General features: G+C 33.2%; 1 protein-coding gene across 1 annotated transcript in view; it reads left to right on the top strand.

Moving 5' to 3' along the window:
- The window catches only part of LOC100650272, a 73,999-nt gene extending 68,952 nt beyond the window's left edge, over window positions 1-5,047 (top strand). The window contains exon 5 of the mRNA XM_048411225.1: window positions 2,969-5,047. Within this exon, the coding sequence (XP_048267182.1) occupies window positions 2,969-3,838 (870 nt within the window). The 3' untranslated portion in view covers window positions 3,839-5,047. The remainder of the gene's footprint in view (window positions 1-2,968) is intronic.
- Window positions 5,048-20,474: the final 15,427 nt, after the last annotated feature.

Genomic DNA, 20,474 nt, shown 5'->3' with positions numbered 1-20,474 from the left:
TACAAAAAATACTGCAATATAATACAAACGTACTTTTTGTTTTAATTATTTAGGCATCTTATATCTTTTTTATTGCTAAATTAAATACATCTGTAGCTGTGGTATAGTGTCCGGATTACAAAATATTCGGCTGGAATGAAACCTTTTAGGGGTTTTGAGGTGGCTGAAGCCGAAAACGAAGGTCGTTTTTCACGAAAATAAGGCATACAAAATTTCGATCAACCTGTTGACGTGTAACTTCCTCGTGGGTTCTTACGTTTTATTTTTTGAAATTTCGTTCTCTTAACTTACGGTATGGATTACTTTGAATGCATTTGAATAGCGAGTATTGGATTAGTTTCGGGGTATTTTTTATCTTCCGTGACCGCACAGAAAGTAGAAAACGGTAAGCGAAAAAATTGGCATTTGGCGCATTGACATTGTCTGTGCCACCACTTGCTTTAACCGCATACCGCTTACCTCTCTGTACGATCACGTTCCTACGCAGATTTCTACAATTAAGATCTTTGTCGAGCAAATGTTCGTGCAGCTGAATTTTCAAAAGCGTTTATTTTCGCGAAAAAAATAACTCTCATTTTTGACCTAAGATACACCCGGAATACTATACTTTATCCAAATGTGTTAATACATTGAGCTGCGTTGAATTGTATTCTGTTTGACATCAAACCGCCTAAGTCATCTTTCTAATGTCATAAACGCTTCGAAATAAGAAGGCATCGTTACTTTCACTCTGATCTTTCTTTCAGCATGAGAACTTAAAATATCGATAACGATATTCATTAAAGTTTCAAGACTTTATGTTACGTAATATGAATATAATATCACACATAGATAATATCATCCCTTTATTGCTGATTTATGGAAACCACTACTATACATCAGAACCTAGATATTTATCTTTCAATTTCATTAAAGTTTTTCTACTTCACGAAACACCTGAATAATTTTCAATTAAATGTTTCTGTGTTTTAATGTTATTAATCGTACATCTTCAAACGTTGCAAGCTTTTCCATTTTTGCAAACAGTTTCACACTTCTTTCTTAGCTTTTCAAGTATCTTTTATTTCTTTTCAATATTTACAAGGTCATTCAAAGAAAACTAGAATGGAAAATAAATTGATTTGAGACGCTAAAATAAGGTGGCCTGTGCAATTGTAAGGTTCTTATAGGGATGGAATACTCTCTCAACACCAATTTATTTATAATGAAATGAAAATCAATTAAAAATAAGAACAATTCTTTCAAGGAGGACCGAACATCTCATACAGTACAGTCCATGTACGTACAACGTATCTACACTACAGATAGGCGATATTTATTTCTTGGCGATCCGCTAGATTTCTAAACTATCGATTAACTTCAAAGTTACATTATGAAAAAGGTGGTAAAAATTGAATTGAACTCAAACTAAAATTTGATAGTGAACAACTGCCGTAAAAAGTGAGTTACTTTTGAGTTCGTTTATTCAAAACTCGAATAAACACTTGGAAAGTGTTTCAAAACATGAAAAATATTCAAAGATGAAAAGGTGTATTTTCGAGCTATCGCGGGGAGACGCGGTCGTTAGAATACGCGTCAACGGGAGTCGTAAATTCCCGTTACGATTATAATAATCGACACCACGAATAGTTCGATCCCCTTATTTCGGTTAGGATAATAGGGGTGGTTGTTGTGGTATAACGCTGGGATTCACAGAGTTATAAAAATATATATTTCCAACACTTTATACAATCACACAAAGTAGTAACGCCGTTGATTACGATACAGGTAACGAAGAAAAGGATTATTCTTAGATGAAAGAGTGAGAGCTATAGGAGCTGTAAGAGCCAAAGGAACTCTAGGCCCGTGAGAACTGTAGGAGTTGTCGGACTTCTGGATACTGTGAGAGCCATAGGAAAAACTCTGAAGTTTGTTCTGATGTGATTACGGAGGAAAGCTCGGTATGGGTATGCCTTTTGAACGAAGAACGCGGATTCGTTGCTTACATTTTTAGTTAGGAAAGTGAGGGCAATGATCCGCGATGTCGATTGGTTAGGACCAATGTTAGGAAGGAAGAGAGGAGGAAGAAACCTCCTACCAACTTGGGTTCTAGGCGACATTGTTTATAGGGAAACTCAGATTTTCCGTTAGGTAGATCTCCGCCTTTTAGGCCACTACCCGTTAGGCCACTACCCTTTTTTTCCGTAATTCTTAAGAACGTGTAATAAACCCAAGGACCTAGGACGCATCACACCAAGTTTAACGATTTTGAAATATGTTACCAAGGTCATCATTCTAAACAACTTATCTCTATATTTATAATCCAACCTAAATTTGATTTATCGATGAGAGAGATAACCATTTTTAATATTGTATACACATAAAAACAGAATGAATTTATTGACATATAAAATAGGACACTTTATTTTCATCATAAATTAACCAAAGTAATGCGTACAAAGCATATACACGATCCACCGTACGCAACCTAGTGATTACCACGCACGGTCTCAGTTTTTGAATTATATACAAAAATATGTTTATTGGTATATATAAGCAATAATAAATTGTAGTGATCGAATTTATGATAAAATCGAATGAAATAAAAATGAAATGATGCTAGCTAGATATTAAACTAACCCAATCTATAACCCTATAATCCAAATATAAATCTATATTTTGTTATTTATATTAAAGAAGATTAGCATCAATGAGTTAAGTTTAGGTTGTGTTATATAAAAATGGGACCATAGCGTAGTGGAGAGTAAATTTAATCGAAGCTTTCTGTGAATATCTCGGAAACTGAGGTTGAGCGGCGGTAACATGTACAGGGAAATGTTGTCCAGAATGATGACCTTGACAACATGTTTCAAGGTTTCGCAAAATCTCAGTAAACGCAGAATACGCAAATACGTTCGATCGAGCAAAATTTTTCTGCTCCGATCGTTGATTAAAGCGATTCGTAAATCATTGGTTCGTTTGTTCACAGAATCGGCGCACGTTCTCGAAATGTAACATACCCTGTGGGGACTATCCGGCGGGACACGAATTAAATTACGCTTCGGGTCAAGTACGACCAAGGCAAAACAGCGTGTTCATTGGATCTAATACGTCGTTGCTCCCTGGCGCTCAAGGTATGCCACGTCGCACGAAAAGCGCGTTCGATCTTCAATTCTTGATGTTTTCGGAGAACAACTCGTGCAGTGAACAGGATACGTTAAAAAACTTGAAGTCAGCCAACGAGTCGACGAAATTGTTGCAACGCGAACGAAAGACCAGTATCTGTCAGTTAGACAGAATCGAAACGTCCAAGCCTGTCTTTCGAGACAGAGGAATGAGTGTCTGTCAATTCGATGCTTCCTCGAAATTGTGGCAACGAGATCGTGGAATGAGTGTCTGCCACTTCGACAGGATGGAGGTACTTGCCAGACCGTTGCAAAGAGACCGTGGCGGAAGAATCTGGCAGTTCGACAGAATGGACGTGTTGGCCAATCCGCTGCAGAGAGATCGCACAGGCAGCGCCTACCATTTTGACAGAATGGACGTTTTGGCTAGGCCAAATTGTTCTTTTGGCAAATCCTTGTCGAGGGAGAGGCGCGTCAGCATGTGTAACTTTCTGGAGAAAGACGAGGAAGCAGCGAAAGGCAATCAAATGATACGGCGTTTAAGCAGCAACAACATTGAGAAAATCGTGAAAGAGGAGGCGTCCGTCGAAGAAGCGGAATGTGAAACGGCGATGCAGCAGATATTTCCCAAATGCACACCCAAAGGAAATAAAAATGCTTCCTATCAATTGGACCAACCGTCTTGCAGCAAAACTCCTGACGTTGTGTTCGGATACAAGGCTACTTGCGTGTAGTGTGAGAAAGTTAAACGTATGACTTATCAAGGGAGAATATGTATGCTATACTTGAAATTTAGGGAAATTAATCATCGTTTCAATTTCAAGGTATCGAAGGGTACTTGAATGCATATGACGCATTCAATCACAATATGGTAATAAATAGAAATTCTTATATAAAATCGTATCTAAGTGTAACACTTATACCGACTGTATAATGTTCCAGAAATGAAATTAAAAAATACTCCTTCCTTTAAAACGTACGACTCATAAAGTTCCGAAAGAACCAAACTCCGTGTACATAATGATTCAAAGGCGTCTGATTCCGAGAATAATTCTATGATAAAAAATATATTTTATTAATGTTATACTTGGCTCTTTCGGTCATGTCATTCTGTGTGAAGGAATCGTCTGAATAAATTTACACCGTGTAACAAAATAATCACAACAGAATTTGAAAGTGTACGCGTTGTCAACGCCACGAGAATTTTAGAAATGAATAATTTCACATACTTTTCGGGCTGAAAACAACGATTTTCGACGTTCAAACACCGAAAGAGTTGAAGCAAACAATTGTAATAATCTAAGAAAGTAGTAAAAGAAATTTATAAAGGAAGATGCGAACTATTTTTTCAGGAATTGTAATTTTTTAGACGACTGTTGAAAAGATATAAATTTATTAACACGTATTACAATTTTGGTCCTATTATGATATTAGAATTTACCAAGCATTCTGGCAAAAACGGCGTTGAAGAGAACACGAAACAGGGACAATTATCTCCGTTACAAGGTTTGCGCCACCTTGTGATAGGATATAACGTTCGATATATACTTCGAATCCCAAATTAAGTCCACTTCATAGATTTTGAATACTACAATACATATTTAATCATTCATTCATTCTACTTGCCAAATATGTATTCACCAAGTAAGATCTTCGCAAACTGATTTCGAATCTCAGAAAAAATACTTGCAATCACTTAATAGAGTTATGAGAGTCGAGAAAGCAGTTCCACTTTACTGAATTTTTATAATAATACAAGGAAGATTTTACAGAATTGTAGACGATAAACAGGATTCCTATAAATTTTATTTTAATGTTTAAACGTGTGAATATTTCATTTTACTTTCATTTCTAAGGTTTTGTAATGTTTGAAGAAGATTTCCAACATAAAATTGGAACAGAAAATCGTGTATACCAATAAAAATCTTTTTATATTTTGTTCAGACTTGGCACATTTTCTAACATTAGAAAATTACAGTTGGATCGAAAATGACCGAAAGAACGTATCAATGTTAAGAATGATATCCAAACAAACTGTTTTAGTTAATGGAGAATTGCTAGTAAGTTTTAAACTTCCTGTTATTTCGGTTATGAATATAAAAGCCTACAGTCAACTCCATTTACATTAGCTAGGTATATATCATAATGTAGTATCGGGGAAATTTAGGTATAAATTTTTCCTGATACTATTTATAATTTATTTACAATAAATAAACTAACAGATGTTAATTAGACAGAAAACGATAGTCGTTTAACTTGAACTAAATGCAACAATCTTATTTTACTTCAACCGCTCTCGCAACTCGACAACGCTAACAACTCTACTCTTCGACTTCTCGACTAACTCTGACTTCTGGACTAACTCTCATTTCTCGATTCACACACTCTGACCTCTCGGTCAACGCTCTTTGAACCCAAAATCGTCCCCCTCCTTTAGCGATCTTTTTCCTCTCTTTAATCTCATGACGACTACGCAAAAACTAGGTGACCTTAGTCACATAGGGTTTTTTCCTATGTAGACTAACAACTGAACTAACAACTAACAACTGACAGACGACACTGTTTTGATCGATCTCTGATCAGACTTTTTTTTACGATACTGTAGTATCGTGGAAAATATTAGGTATAAACTTATCCTGATACTATTTATAATTTGTAATTTATTTACAATAAATTAGTTATACAGATATTAATGAGACAGAAAACAATGATTATTTAATATGGAACTAAATGTAACAGTTTTACTCTAATTCGATCACTCTCGCAACTGAGCAACGCCAACAACTCAATCTCTCAGCTACGCTAGTAACTCACGCAACTCGACAACGCTCACAACTCTTCTCTTCGACTCCTCGGTTAACTCTGACCTCTCGACTCACTCTCACTTCTCGATCAACCGCTCAACGCTTCTCGATCAACCGCTCAACGCTTCTCCCCCTCCATTAGCGTTATTTTTTTCTTTTCTCTAATCCCATCCTGTTAACGCTCCGCAAGAACTAGGTGATTTTAGTCACATTGGCTTTTTTCCTATGTAAACTAATAACCGAGGGACAGACGACATTGTTTTGATCGATTTCTAATTAGGCTTTTTCCTCGCGATATTACAATACTACAATAAATGAAATCTTTTCTTTTAAAGACTACATTACATTTACAACTGCCTCTGTTGAGTCAACCAGCAGATTTGTTAGTGTGGATATCATGTGCGTGTAGATAATGTTCGATAGTATTTCCACTCTATTTCCTTATTTTTCATCCCAGTAACTCCTATGGCTTCGTTCTCTTCGGACTCTTGAAGTTTGTGTCGGGTTTTTAGCTAGTTCGTTAAAACGTATATAGTTTATTATTGTGTGCTGTCGCAAATAAATGAAATCTTAAAATAAAAATATATTCTAATTTAACTCCACGTGCCAAGAGAACAGATGTATTTCAGTTTTGCAGACTACGCGCGCCTGTGCAGTATTCGCGGACAATATAAACTGGTTGTCGTAAATACTTCTGAAAATTCATTGCCAATTTAATTGCTATGTATCCATTATCACGATCGCGGATTATGAGAACGCATTAAATGTTCAGAGAAGTCAATGCAATTTTCATATCAACTGTGTTTTGTGTCCCATAAGAACAGATATTTACATCCTCTATCGTTGCAAAATGTTTTCATAAACGACATTCTGTGTAATTACGATTCGTATCGTCAATATACCCGATCGCAATTTATTCGGTTATCTGTTTTTGCTAAAACGATTATTACTTATTCGCTTAAAATTTACAATTATCGTCGAGATAAATTATTATTCGTTTTAAGTTAACGTCAATTTAAATTAAACGTATAACTCTTCCTAAGTGAGTTGCGAAAATTATGCATATATAAATCAAATGTACTATGAATTTCTATCGGAAAATATACCAATTGAAATCTCCGTTCTTGAATAACAATGTCAGAGAACACTTCCATGAAATATGAGTCGGAAGAAAATGCTATCATTTGTCCAGGAAGTATTGTATAATACTGTATTATTATGTATATTTCATAATACTGTATTATTATGAAAATCATAACACTCGGGAGAAAAGTTAAACTGTAAAAGGAAGGTTTACACCTGCACGTATTGTTAGCTACTCTTTTTTAGATTATGTTTTCAAATTTTTTCAATAAGTATTCCATTAATCCTTTAAACCTTCGTAACATTCAACGTGTAAGCTAATTTCTATTAGATTGTCCGAGAAGTTTCTTTCGTTTTATAAGGAAATAATAGACGCACAATGTTTTTTATTTTATATTACTTTATCGAATTATGCACGAACATAGTAATAGAAATAGAACGAAATGGATCGTATTTAATTCAATAAAATAATATAAAACAGAAATTGTTGCTCATCTATTATCATCTTATGAAACGAAAGAAACTTTTCGGACAACGTAATATTTTTGTACTATAATTAGACGTTTGATACACTATAGCATTTCTTACAATTTTCACTTTTTTATTTGAAACCGTAACCATAGACAACACAGTACAGAAAAAATAATGAGACAATTCAAGCAAATAATGACATCTATCACCCTTTATCAGTACTCTATAAATAGTGTTAGCGTCTGAGTCATTCTGTCACTCAATGACTCTCTGCATCAAGTCAACTATATTTGGATTTGAAAATTTCGTTTTACGTAAACTTTGCAAATTTGTCGTTCTTTTTAAATTGAAAAACAATAGTTTAAATAATAATTATAAAAAAATTTACGTGTACACTGCGGGTCTTAAGTAACATATGAAGAATTTGATCGATTTGTATTATCAATACAAGAATATTATTATTTGTAATACTATCTTTTCGTGGAACCAAGAGATATATATTATATAAAATTTTAATTGTTTATTTAAAACCTTATCAATACTATATTAAAATTAAATGTACGATTCGTTGAAATGTCAATCAGTTTTGAATATTATTGCTCGAATTAATCAGAATAATCTTTCTGTCAGCTTGGGAAAATCTTCTTTATCTTGTTTATAACTCAAACAACCTGAGAATAATAAATTGCCAAATAAATAACAAAACTATTGTATGCATAACACTTGACACTTACGCATGTCAATATTTTTCTTACGTATTTAACTCTTAAACATAAATTTTATCGTATCATAACATTCTACTATCTTCTAATAAACAGTAAATTCATTCTTGATTTTTCTATTTGTAGTCTCGTAACTAAATTTCGTTAAAAATAAGCAAGCATTCACCTCCTTTTGAGTAATGATATACCTACAATTCATTGTACGTTGAAGATAATATCATTTTCCATTTGTAATCGATTGTTTTCTCTGATGAACACAGGAAAATTTTATGTAGACTGAACGATATATATTGGTACGAAATTTCACTTTGAAAAAATGAAAATAAAATTGTTTAGTCGTTTATTACTTTTGTGTTTCAAATTCTAAGCGAATAAAACAAAAAAGCTGTAAAGAAAATTAAATACTTTTTCCGTGATTATTGTTATGGGAATTTGTGACGAAAGAAACTCAAGAACTTATCATTCTAACAAGCTTTCCTTGTAAGATTCCTTGTAATTATTCGAAGTTTATTCATTATATGTATAGTTCTGCGACACTTATAAAATTACTTTATTAATTTGAATACATTTGTAACACACGTTTTATATCTTTTTATAATGAGAAAATTTCAATTAATTCAAAGATAATTGCATATACAGTATTGTAATTTATAAACTATCTACCAACTGTTTAATATAAATAATTATAACATCATTCAGTTTGGATATATTTCAGTTATTGGTCATATCATAGCTAGTCAAAATGCGAATGTTCATACAAATTCATATTTTTATGAACATAATTTAAAAAGTAGAATCTAACCAGAGATTTATATCATCCATCAATCATTATAATGAATACTATACTTTGAATATATTATATATTTGTATATATTATGTGCAACGTTCACGGTTTAATTACAGCTTCTTTTCGCAATAAATATTATATTTCGTGATGATATTTTGTTGAAATTTGATGTTTTATTCATCAAAAGTCTCAAATATTCATCGGTATACTGCAAATTTTTATGCATTTATATTCAAAGTCTGGAAAATATACAGAACGCACATGACATGCACAAATATATAAAATACATACTATGATATTTAGTAAGTAATACAATTCTCTACCCAGGTTTCATTTCATTTTTAACTATATTCATAAGAATATGAATTCGCATACCTAAATGCTATCATGCTATACATACACAATAGCATACATGTATAACAAACACGGTGAAATGCAGCATCGTTTAAACACTTGGAAATTAATAGAAATCTGTGCAAAAGTTTGATATAAAAGTTTCTTTGCTTACATCGAATGCATTTTGTACATTCATTTTACATATTCGGTTAGCTTAATGTCCCTTCATGAATGATACATGTGCTTTTTACGGTGAATACAAATCGGTGCTTGATTTCGTCCCCATTCTATTCTCGGCAACGCTTCGTTAACAATGCATTTTAAATTTATCGACCATTCCAAACTCCAAAATGGACGATACACGCATTTCAACGAATTATGGCACTCTTTAAACGGCAAATTTTATTTTTCAGATAATGTTTTCTACTGTTCATGAAATTAATGTTTAATAATCATTAAAAACTGTTCCAAAAATATGAAAATCTTAAGAAATTAGAACGATTTCTGTGACGTTGACGGATTACTATTTACTACTTGTTCTTTTTGACACATGCGAGATAACTCTGCTGTTTCGAGGCTTTGGGCTAAGTGCTATGCAGTTATTCGGTACGTAGCCAGTCACTTTAAACAACTGACAGTCGCGCGCGAATCTGCAATTTCTGAGAGACAAATTCTTTGATCATGAAATACTGTTGCAATTGGATTTTTATTTCCTAATTTTCTATCGAGGCAAAGAAAGGCGAAAATACAAAATTTGAAAATATATGCTTTTTATCGAAATTACTTTAAACTTTAGTGTTATTTGAGTGTTGCTACCCAGATGGTAAAAAGTTAAAGTTTTCTCTCAAAAATAAACAATCGTCTCCGACCGTGTCGTAAATCTTGTGCCAGTTTGAATTTTCGAGAATTAATGAAACCGAACAAGCATCAACTTTATTGTAAGTAATTGACCCGTTATAGCATTTCCTACAACAATCTATGAACTTATTTATGCCTAAAAAGTATTAGTGCCGAACAAACAAATTTTTGGAAAAGCTGAAGAATATAAATAAAATCATTAAATTTTGTATTTCTGTCCAATATTAACACCCAAACATGTGTGTAGTATTACGATAGAAAATTTTCCCTCGTTATAATATTCATTATTTATATTAAAATCATTTATAAATTATAACATTATATATTATTATATAACACTATATAGCGTTATAAGTTAATAGCATTATATCGACACAAAAATGCGTTGTCACTAACATGCGATTACACACATGTTTTATTTAGTACCATTTACATTATTATTAAAGTACAGTATCGTTACTAGAGTTCAGATCGCGACAATGGGAGTTCTTATTATCGGAGTTTTAAAAAATTGGAATCAAAATCTTAATAGGAAAGTACGGAAAGATTCATCACCGATCGATTATGAACAGGTAATTTTTTATTTTCATCTGATATATGAAAAACAACGACTACGTAGGATGATCTAATATTTCATTTGATTAAAGCTTATAAACTAATGATAAGTTAATTATTAAAAGCAATATTTCATATTTTTCTCATGGAACCAGCAGACTCTTAAAAAACTTAACAATAGACAAAAGCTACAAGTTTCTAGTATAAATCATTAACTATTATCACGAACAGTAAAGAATATGAAAAATTAACATTGCATTATCATAAACCCTGGATAATGTATAAAATCCTATCCAATATGCGTCGTTTTTGAAAGAAACGCTCAACATACTTGTAGAAAAGAAAAGCTTATCCTCGAATCAGTATTAGGTAAATTTTTATTCCGATAACAGATAACGGATAAAAATAAAGAATAAAGTTCTTTTTGGAACTAAGAAATAAATACCCAATCGAATAAGAATTTATTCGTATAAGTATTTATCATCACATAAAAACGTATTTCTATAATAATTCATTCGGACAAACGTTTATTTATATCACATCGTGAATGAACAAAGTACCAATATACATATCGCAAACTTGCTTCAGAAGTGAAAAAACTAAAAAAATCGCATTTTTTGTGTTATCGCTATAAGAACGTTACAGAAACACAAAATGTTGTTCTTTTATCTTGATAATTTTATTATGATGCTCGACAGTGATTATGGTGCTGTTTCTCCTACTTTAAATAACACTTTAGACTTTAGTAGTTGGAATGAATAATTTTTAACGATCAGAATTATAGTTTCTAGTTTATAGAAATGGCTGAAATACGAGCAATGATATCGACAATAATACTTTAAATTCTCTTCGATCTTTCTGAATAAACAAATTATTATTAACGATATATAAAATTGAATCGCACCGCGTTTGAGGTATATTTTGATTATTATTTTTTGTGATTTGATCGGTTTTAAAAAGATAATGATTTGATCTTAAAAGTTAGTTACATTTAAGACAAAGACAAGATTAAAAGAAACTTTTATGAAAAAACAAAGAGATTTTGTAATGATGGCACGTCCTTGCTAGAAGAATAGAAAAGTATTATGGAGCGAGGGATGATCCCACTTTTTGTAGAATTTAAAGATCTAAATAAATGTCTATTCAAGGTACAAACTTATTGGGTGGTCTAACGCGTCCGCGTTGATATAATTATTTATTTTAAAAATTATATTATCTAGCATTACGTCGTTTCTTTAGATTTCAGTTAGATCTAGATGGAGCAATTCCATTTCGACTATTGTCACTTCAGTTGAATGTAAACGCAAGTGCAAACTATCGATATATTTGGAATTATGCCACTTTTGAAAAATGATTTTAGCATGTTTTGGGTATGCTACCATTGGTAAATAAATCTAAATACGTATTCTATTTTTGTGGCTAAAAACGAGTGATAAAAAGAATATTAAAATAAGAAGCACACTCTAGATGATGATGCAAGGTGTGTCACGATTGTTAACTTTTTGTTCATATTTTAAGTTGTACCATTTTAGACGATATATTTTTGATAATGATGCGATTTATGCTACTTCCGAATAATTATTAATACGAAGAATTTCCATTATACGAAGATAAAAAGAACGATATTTAAGATCTCATTGATAAAAATATATAAACCAAGAAATTATTATGATTTCTGTTATAAAAATACTTGCGATCTATGATGGATATTTTGTATAAAATACAATTCTTAAAATGTTAAGTTCCATTTTCATTTTTGTAATATAACAAATGATTATTTGCATAATTATTACATGTATAATTTTAACACGATGAATACTTCTGTTATTCGCTATATAGGTCAAGATTTCGAGAATTTGAATTTAGTCATGTACTTCAATCTGTAAATGTATCATCCCCTTATTTTCACAAGTAACTATGTTTTACGATTAAATAACTCGATTCTCTTCCACGATACATTTTCATAACTTGAAAGAATATAACAAATTTGTTGTAGTAGTAGATCCAAACCATTATTTTGTGAAGACTAGTAGTGGACTAACGACTTACACTACTGTGATTTTCGGGCCTCTAAAAAATAGTACGTAAATACTGTTCGGATGAATTGCTCGATTAAAGGAAATTGATTCGGATAATTATATTGGATAAATATTTATTCGAAAAATTTGAATAGTACCTAGCTCTCCCTTGGATAATGTCTATTTCGTCTATCATCTTAGTCAACTTTTATCGTCCCTTCTAATTTTTAACCTTATACAAGATTATATGTGTATAGCAAATTGTAGACGTGTTTAACTATTTTACCCCTCTATTCTAGAAACGGGTGTGAAATGATTCCTTATAAGAAAGTAAAAAGAAAACATATAATAAGATGTTTTCATACATCGCTTAGTTTTCAAGAAAGTCGTTTAAAAATTTGTTCAGTGTACTTAAACTGGGCTAATTACCAACTGGATATGAGAAAACAATTAATAGGATGTTATTCTAGGTACGAAAATAAGTAGAAAATGTAGAATCAAATATTTCCGCTTAAGGCTTCAGTTTTCAAGACAGTAAAGTTTGAATGCGTTTAGTTAAAAATTGACTTATTGTTAGAACACTCGCATGACAAATTTTGAAATTTATTTCCATCGGAAACAAAGCGTTTTCTGAAAAAATGTTATTCTACGTTTTAAACTTATTTTCACGCGTAGAATATCCTCCTGCCGATTATTTAACCCTGTTCAATTCGAAATTAACCATAATTAAAATATATTTGATAAATTTTCCAACTCAATCTTCTCGAAAACTCAGGCTCGGACGAAAAAATGTTATTCTATATCTTATTCTTATTTTTTGGCCACTCCTCGTGTATGTTATTCGGCCGCGCCCTAATAAGTGAACTTTACAAACTATTTTATTCTTCCAAAACGACCAGTTGTTAGTATAGATGATATATTCTTGTAAATTTAGGAATCAAATATAATTTATGAAGCGGGCGACCTCGCCGATTTCAATGATCTTGTTGGAATGTATTGTCAAGGTCAACGTATTACCATCACTCGGCTTTAATTTTCGAGATATTCGCAAAGTTTCTGTTTCGACAACGGTATGATTTTGATAATCGAATAGTTGCATTTTTCAATATCATAGCTGGAGTGTTTCCAATTTCGAATAATGATAATATAATATAAAGCTTAATATGAATTATACCAGTCTTATCATTTAATACCTTAATTTATTTCACAGTAGCGTTATAAGGTTAGCGAATAATTATCTAAACCAAATCTCATTGATTTCTCTATTTCATGTGAGTAGACATGATCATTGAAAATGACTTAGGTTGAGAAATATAAAAGTAACGTAAATTGGACTAAACTTTCGTGCGAGTATCTTGAGAAATAAGATCAATCGACGCTATAGGGAAAATTGTTCCAAATTTTTGCCTTGACAACATATTTCAATACAATACTGAATACTCTATTCGAATCGTCGATATTTCCAACGTATAGTGATTAAAAGTGTTTGTACACCACTACTTTTATTATTGCTTTTATATATTTATTAATTACATCTAATTATAATAAATTTCGTATCATTTAGTAGCACTTATATGATTAGAAAAATCTGTTATTATGGAAATGGAATCCGAAAATACGGCTATGTAAATATACCTTTTGCAGTCACTGTATTTAACGACAGAGATGATAGCGTGCATCATCAATATATTCCACGTTCATTCGAATGTTATGCAAAAGCGTAATGTTAATATAATATTAACTGAGATATTTTATGGACACATTTATTTGCTCCGATTGTAACCTTTGTCGATATTGGGAAATGAATTCACGAAGGAAATAAAAAAAAGGAGGAGAGAACGCGTGCTCAGGGATTATTCAAATATTTGGTAGTCAAGATTTCGTAGCACTGTTGTATTGCGTTCATACGTTTTTCGAAGAAACTAGGAATGGTTGTATGGAAAAATAAAGAATATTAAAAAGTCTCAGTGTATGCATGCTTACTCATTGTTAATTACGTACCTACATATACTCCCAACAACACTTGATTTGTGTTGTATAAATGTAATCCATAAGTAGTATTCCTAATAAGGAATATGTTGTAATCCTACAATCGTATCACGCTCTTTCAACCTAAATCTCCTTTTTATGCGGTTACTTCAAAGGTAAAGTATATTCGCACATCTAAACTTTTCACACTGATTCTATGCAAAATTCTTTTTACCAAGATCAATTATAGCCCTGTTTAGCGTAGTCCCCTGTAATGCATATGCGGTTACTGCCCAACTTAGGATAATGGGTAACCTATAACCTTTCGTTGCCTGAAATGTTGCTACTACCAGAGATATTGGAACGTAGCCATCTGCTGCCATAGTAGCCAGTCTACTGAATTAATAATGTACATACGACGTGATTTCGCTAATTCATTGAATATTTTTGTCTTATATCTGTCCACTAATTTTTCTGTCGGGAATGTACTTACCTCTATCCGCACTATCCTCAAATTCTACGATTAGGGCAGCTCGCCTTCGCTCGTATACTATTCCTAGTTGAGAAGTTGTATCATCACAAAAGCATCAATTATTTAATAGGTCGATAAACTTTGTATCGCTCGTTTGCCTCATATTAATGATGAGTTTGCAGCGTAAAAATTGATGTCGTAAATTAATTTTTACGGCACATCACTGTGATTACACGAAACACCAATGTCCTTCTGACATTGAACACTGAGTATAATTGCATGATGTTACTAAAAAGAAATACATTTATGCCACCAAATAAATTTTAGGTTCTTAAATGAATTATTCGCAAATTCTCGTAAGATACCATTGATATATCATCGATAATCAAGTAGCTTACATGACGCCACTTTCGTCTCTCATTCAATTCCTTTCTTCTCTCATTCGCTGATGAGTCACGGTAGTGCTTTTCTCAAGGGGCAAGGAAAATGCGGAACGCAAAATTTTCCGCAATATTCGACGGACGGTAACGCAAGTCTTCGTATGAATCTATTTGGTCATCGTATTATACTTTCATCGGCATAAATCATAACTGGATCTTTCGAACACTCGTTATTAATCGCTTCTTTGTATATTGCATTCAAATCAACAGCCTGGATAAGTCTTGCTTGAATAATTTGCATAAGCAAACTGTTCGGCGGTTGCATTTCTCAATATAAGATTCAACTAGCGATTCCGTCACAAGAAACTTTGTTCTGCGAATTCGGACATAAATCTACTTTTATTACGAATGTAACATGCTATTAAGTTATAGAAATATCCTTCTGTGTTACTGTTCAAAGCATAATGTCGGTGGTCCAATGCAACAAGTTTGTTTCTTATGTACATGCGAGGCTGCACAACCCAAACAATCTTTTATTTATTAATAAGGATTAAGAATTGGAATAAATGAGAAATAAATCGAAATAAATTCAATGGCAATAAAAATAATTTTATTTGATTTGGCAGTGTAATATTGATCGTTACGTTAAAAAATGTGAAATGAAAAATATTTCCGATTCAGAAATATTTTAAGAAGTACAGAATATTTTGTATTTTATTTATATCTTATTTAGACACATGCAACAACGTGAGGTGGATCGTAGGTGATAGTGCATTTAAAGGAACGACTCTTGATGTTCAATGAACAACAATTTATTAACAAACGATTTAACAGACAGAGTCAACAAATAACAATTGACAAATATGATCGACAAATAATTGCTACGCAATGGCACTAACGACTTATTTATTTCACGGCTCAAGACAGCCTGTCCTTTTGTTCCAGATCGAACGGATTCTTCCCTTCGTTGCCCATCGATATTCCCACTAGCGTGCGTTCATTAGATGTACCGCGGTGACTGCCGCGTGTGTGTTCTTCCGAAAATTCGGCGGAAGAAGCGTAGGAATATCGATGGTACATTGGGCACGTTGGTGTTGCGCTTTGACGGCGTAACGCTTTGTATCGCGAGCCGTTGGGAAATTCCGCGGCGAGTGCCGCCACAAACGGTTAGAATCATTCATTCGCTTTCTAAATAGCATATTAAACATATTGCAACCTTTTCAATGTATCACTCAACAATTTAATATTTGATCGCATTACATTGCAATATATTGTAACACGAAATCATCAAGTACATGTTTTAGTAGCAGTCAAATTAAAAAACGTAGAAATAAACTAGAAATTATTCAATAATTCAGTGGAGGAGAAAGAAGGTACCAATTTAAAATATCTCACGAATTGTTAATTTCTTTAATATCGTTCCTTAAACCTGTTTACGCAAAATATTCCAGAGAATCCGCACATGTAATAGAGAATATATAATGTCATTTAAATAAGCAAAGTTGATCTCCATATGTCCTCTATCCTACAAAACATATGATCACATAAAATTATATGCCCTTCGATACTGTCATGAGCTCAGAAACAGTAATACGGTAGACAAAACATCCTGCATACCACAGTCATCAAAACAATAATCAGATAGTAACGGAATAGCCGCGTCTGATATACACCCGACGATAACCCCTCCACAGGGACCAAACCTTAGTATAAGAACTCTTAAAATTAATCAGCACTCAGCGCCCTTTTTATTATAACTCTCTGAACAGTTACTCTGTTGGATTCGTACAATAAATTTTACTAGTATATCTAAATTCAGAATTTTTGCTGTAGTATTGTAACATCAACCACATGTCAATCCACATCAGAAATCAGGCCACACACCGAGGGCAAGATAGCAACCAGATATCTACACATCCTTGCTTCGTATCCTCAATATTCTTAAGGATCCACCATAAATCTTGGCATTTTCATGGTTAAGGTCCTTCAGACCAAACAAGCATCTTTTATTTCGAGTGTTCTTTACATTTTTGTCTACTACGGGAAGATACGGGAAAGTTAGTTTTTCTCACGTTCGGTATCTTCCGTTAGCAACTTTCTCTCAGGGGCGGTTTTTTTTTTTTTTTTTTTTAGAATATTTACAATCAATTCTCGTTGAGAATTTTCAGTAACTTAATTTGGCGTGATACAATGACATGGCTTATAATAGTTTTATATTGTTGGTTCTAGTAGAAACTAAGGATTTAATCTAGAGGGTATTTTATTTTTAGTCTGCGGATCTGGTCCGTCGTGTCCAGTAGTTGGGTGACTAATGGGTTGTGGTGGTTGTTGACTCTTGTGTTATATCTGCTTCTGGACTTGTGTATTTCATCTTTGACTGTAGGTATCTTGAGGTCACGGTGGATTGTTTCGTTGGTAACATACCAGGGTGCATTTAATAGGGATCTTAGCGTTTTCGATTGGAAGCGTTGGAGTATTTCAATGTTGGAATTACTTGCTGTTCCCCATAGTTGGATTCCGTAGGTCCAGACTGGTTTTATTACGGCCTTCAAATGGTAACAGAAAATCAATGCTGTCCGCAAATCGTAGTTTCCAGGCACAAAATTCGACATGTTCAACGCTATTACAAACTATGTTGTTGTATGAAACTTGTATTGTTTTGAGTCGAAAATGTTTTTAAGATGTCAACAAAGACTTTTGGCATCAATGACGCAGTTTAGTCATAACTACATTATCAGCTAGGGCCATTTATAGGCAAATTCCGGTTTCATACTTACAGACCTGATAATCTAAACCACTATTTCTTTTATGGTTTAAGCGAATATTTACTTTGATGTTAAAGAGACAATGAAGATAAAGTTACAGTATCTAATTCCTGCATTTTTCGGTCGTTGTAAAATTATTTGAATGGAAAGAACATAAACAGTTCAGTTCTCTTTTTTCAATCAAAACCCTTCTTTTCATATAAAGGTGTAATGGAAAAGTTTCCAAAGTGGTAGAATAATCGTAAAAAATAACGGATTTATATCTGTTACTTTACATAATCATAACATGACCCATCAGATATGACAACGACACGGTAAATTTATTATACGCATAAAATGGCCAAATTATGTGTCATAAAAAGCTTAATGGATAATCTTCCAAAGAGAAGTCTGTAGTTTATAGTGGCACAAGATTTCTTCGAAACATAAAGCTTCAGCCTCAAACATCATCTGACAAAATCTCAAGATAGATAGCACCGGTCAAAGGTACATTCTCCAAGTCGTCGAGATAATTTATCAGGACTTTGCCCATGGGTCTTAGTGCGAATCCTTAGTCCGCTTGATATATTTGTATATATATAGTAGCGCGTGGCTGACAATGAGTGATGGATGATGCACATACGCGGTCAGATGGGTCGGAAACCATTACGTTTTATCGACTCCAATAGAGATGATCACCGTACTGAAAAACTCCTCCAGCGAATCGAGTTCAAGTAGTTTTTTGCACACGAATTTTGCTCGACTAGTTGAAGTTACTTCCGGAGTTACCATTCTGCGTTTTTACCATAGTATGTACATGTTAAAAATACTTTCATGTACAGTTGGGACAAAGATATGTGGGCAGACAATGGAAGTAGAAATATAATCAAACTAATATTGATTTTACATATTTTATTTATTATAAATTCTTAGAGTACATAGATTATTTAATAAGTAATTGAAATTAATACTTCCATTTTTGCGATTCACCTTTTAAACAGATTTCCACCGACCCGAAGAAAGTGTAGAATCACCTCTAAAAGCCAACAAATAATTTATTGACACCCTGTACATGCTATTTGATCAGATCTTGTGTAAAATTATTAATATTAGACAGGAGATTACTGGAACTGTTCCGTAAGCAGCATATAGGGGTTGATATCTTATACAAGAATAGATCAAAAGCGTTGAATAAAATCTTTGATCCAGACTTTCGTAAAAATTGATTTGAAAATTTGGCAAGCGTTGAAATTTAAACGAACAGTTTTATTACAAATACTTTATATGATCTGCAATTTAAAAACTTGATAACTTTACAGACATAACTTTTTTTCATTCTCATCTACCTGTATTTTATATGCAGCTGTCACCTAAATTGCTAATATATCTGAAAATTACAAGGGAAGAACATGTTTCGCGTGCGTATTACGTGCGTGTGTGTTCGACATCGATGACAGTGCGCTGTAACTTGTCATCCGTCGAATTAATAACCCTGGACGACTGGTTCACGAGAGAGAGAGAGAGAGAGAGAGAGAGAGAGAGTAGTGATTGAATGCGCGATGAACAATCAAGCGTCGTACGTCTCCGACCGATGAGAAGGTTTCAAATTATCTCTGACTACCGAGACGAGATTTACGAACGCTTACTACGAATGATTGTACGATAAGATGCTGCGATGCGATATACGACTGAACGTTATACGACTGAATGGTTAACGATACTCGTTCGTGAACGCGTATCGACGACTCGCACGAGACCGTTCATTGATCGTTCACTGATTAAAGCGATGCTTCGTTTTACAAATATTTAAAGATAATGTTTATAATTGAAGAACTCGCACAAAAGTGTCAACTGATCGTTTCGGTTGATTGGACAATTATATCTCCACGAATGATTGGAGATGTTGATGAGTCGAGAAATACAGATGAATCTGCTCCTTCCAAATACCGAAAGGTCGTAATGTTTCTTCGCTTCGCATCCGATGGAGGAGATGTTAACGATTCGAAGGCACGGACGAGGCGGAGCTAGTCGTTTTGAATGATTCATGCGAAGCTAATTCTCTGATTGATATTCACGGTTGAACGATTCGTACCAGTCTGTCCGACGCCACGTGGGATTCGATCGAGCGTCTAACAAGGCCCGAAAAGGAGATCCAGAAATATCGCTTTCCTG

Source organism: Bombus terrestris, chromosome 13 (genome assembly GCF_910591885.1).
Source record: "Bombus terrestris chromosome 13, iyBomTerr1.2, whole genome shotgun sequence".
NCBI classification, from domain to species: Eukaryota; Metazoa; Arthropoda; class Insecta; order Hymenoptera; family Apidae; genus Bombus; species Bombus terrestris.
This window is presented reverse-complemented; position numbering and strand designations above follow the sequence as displayed.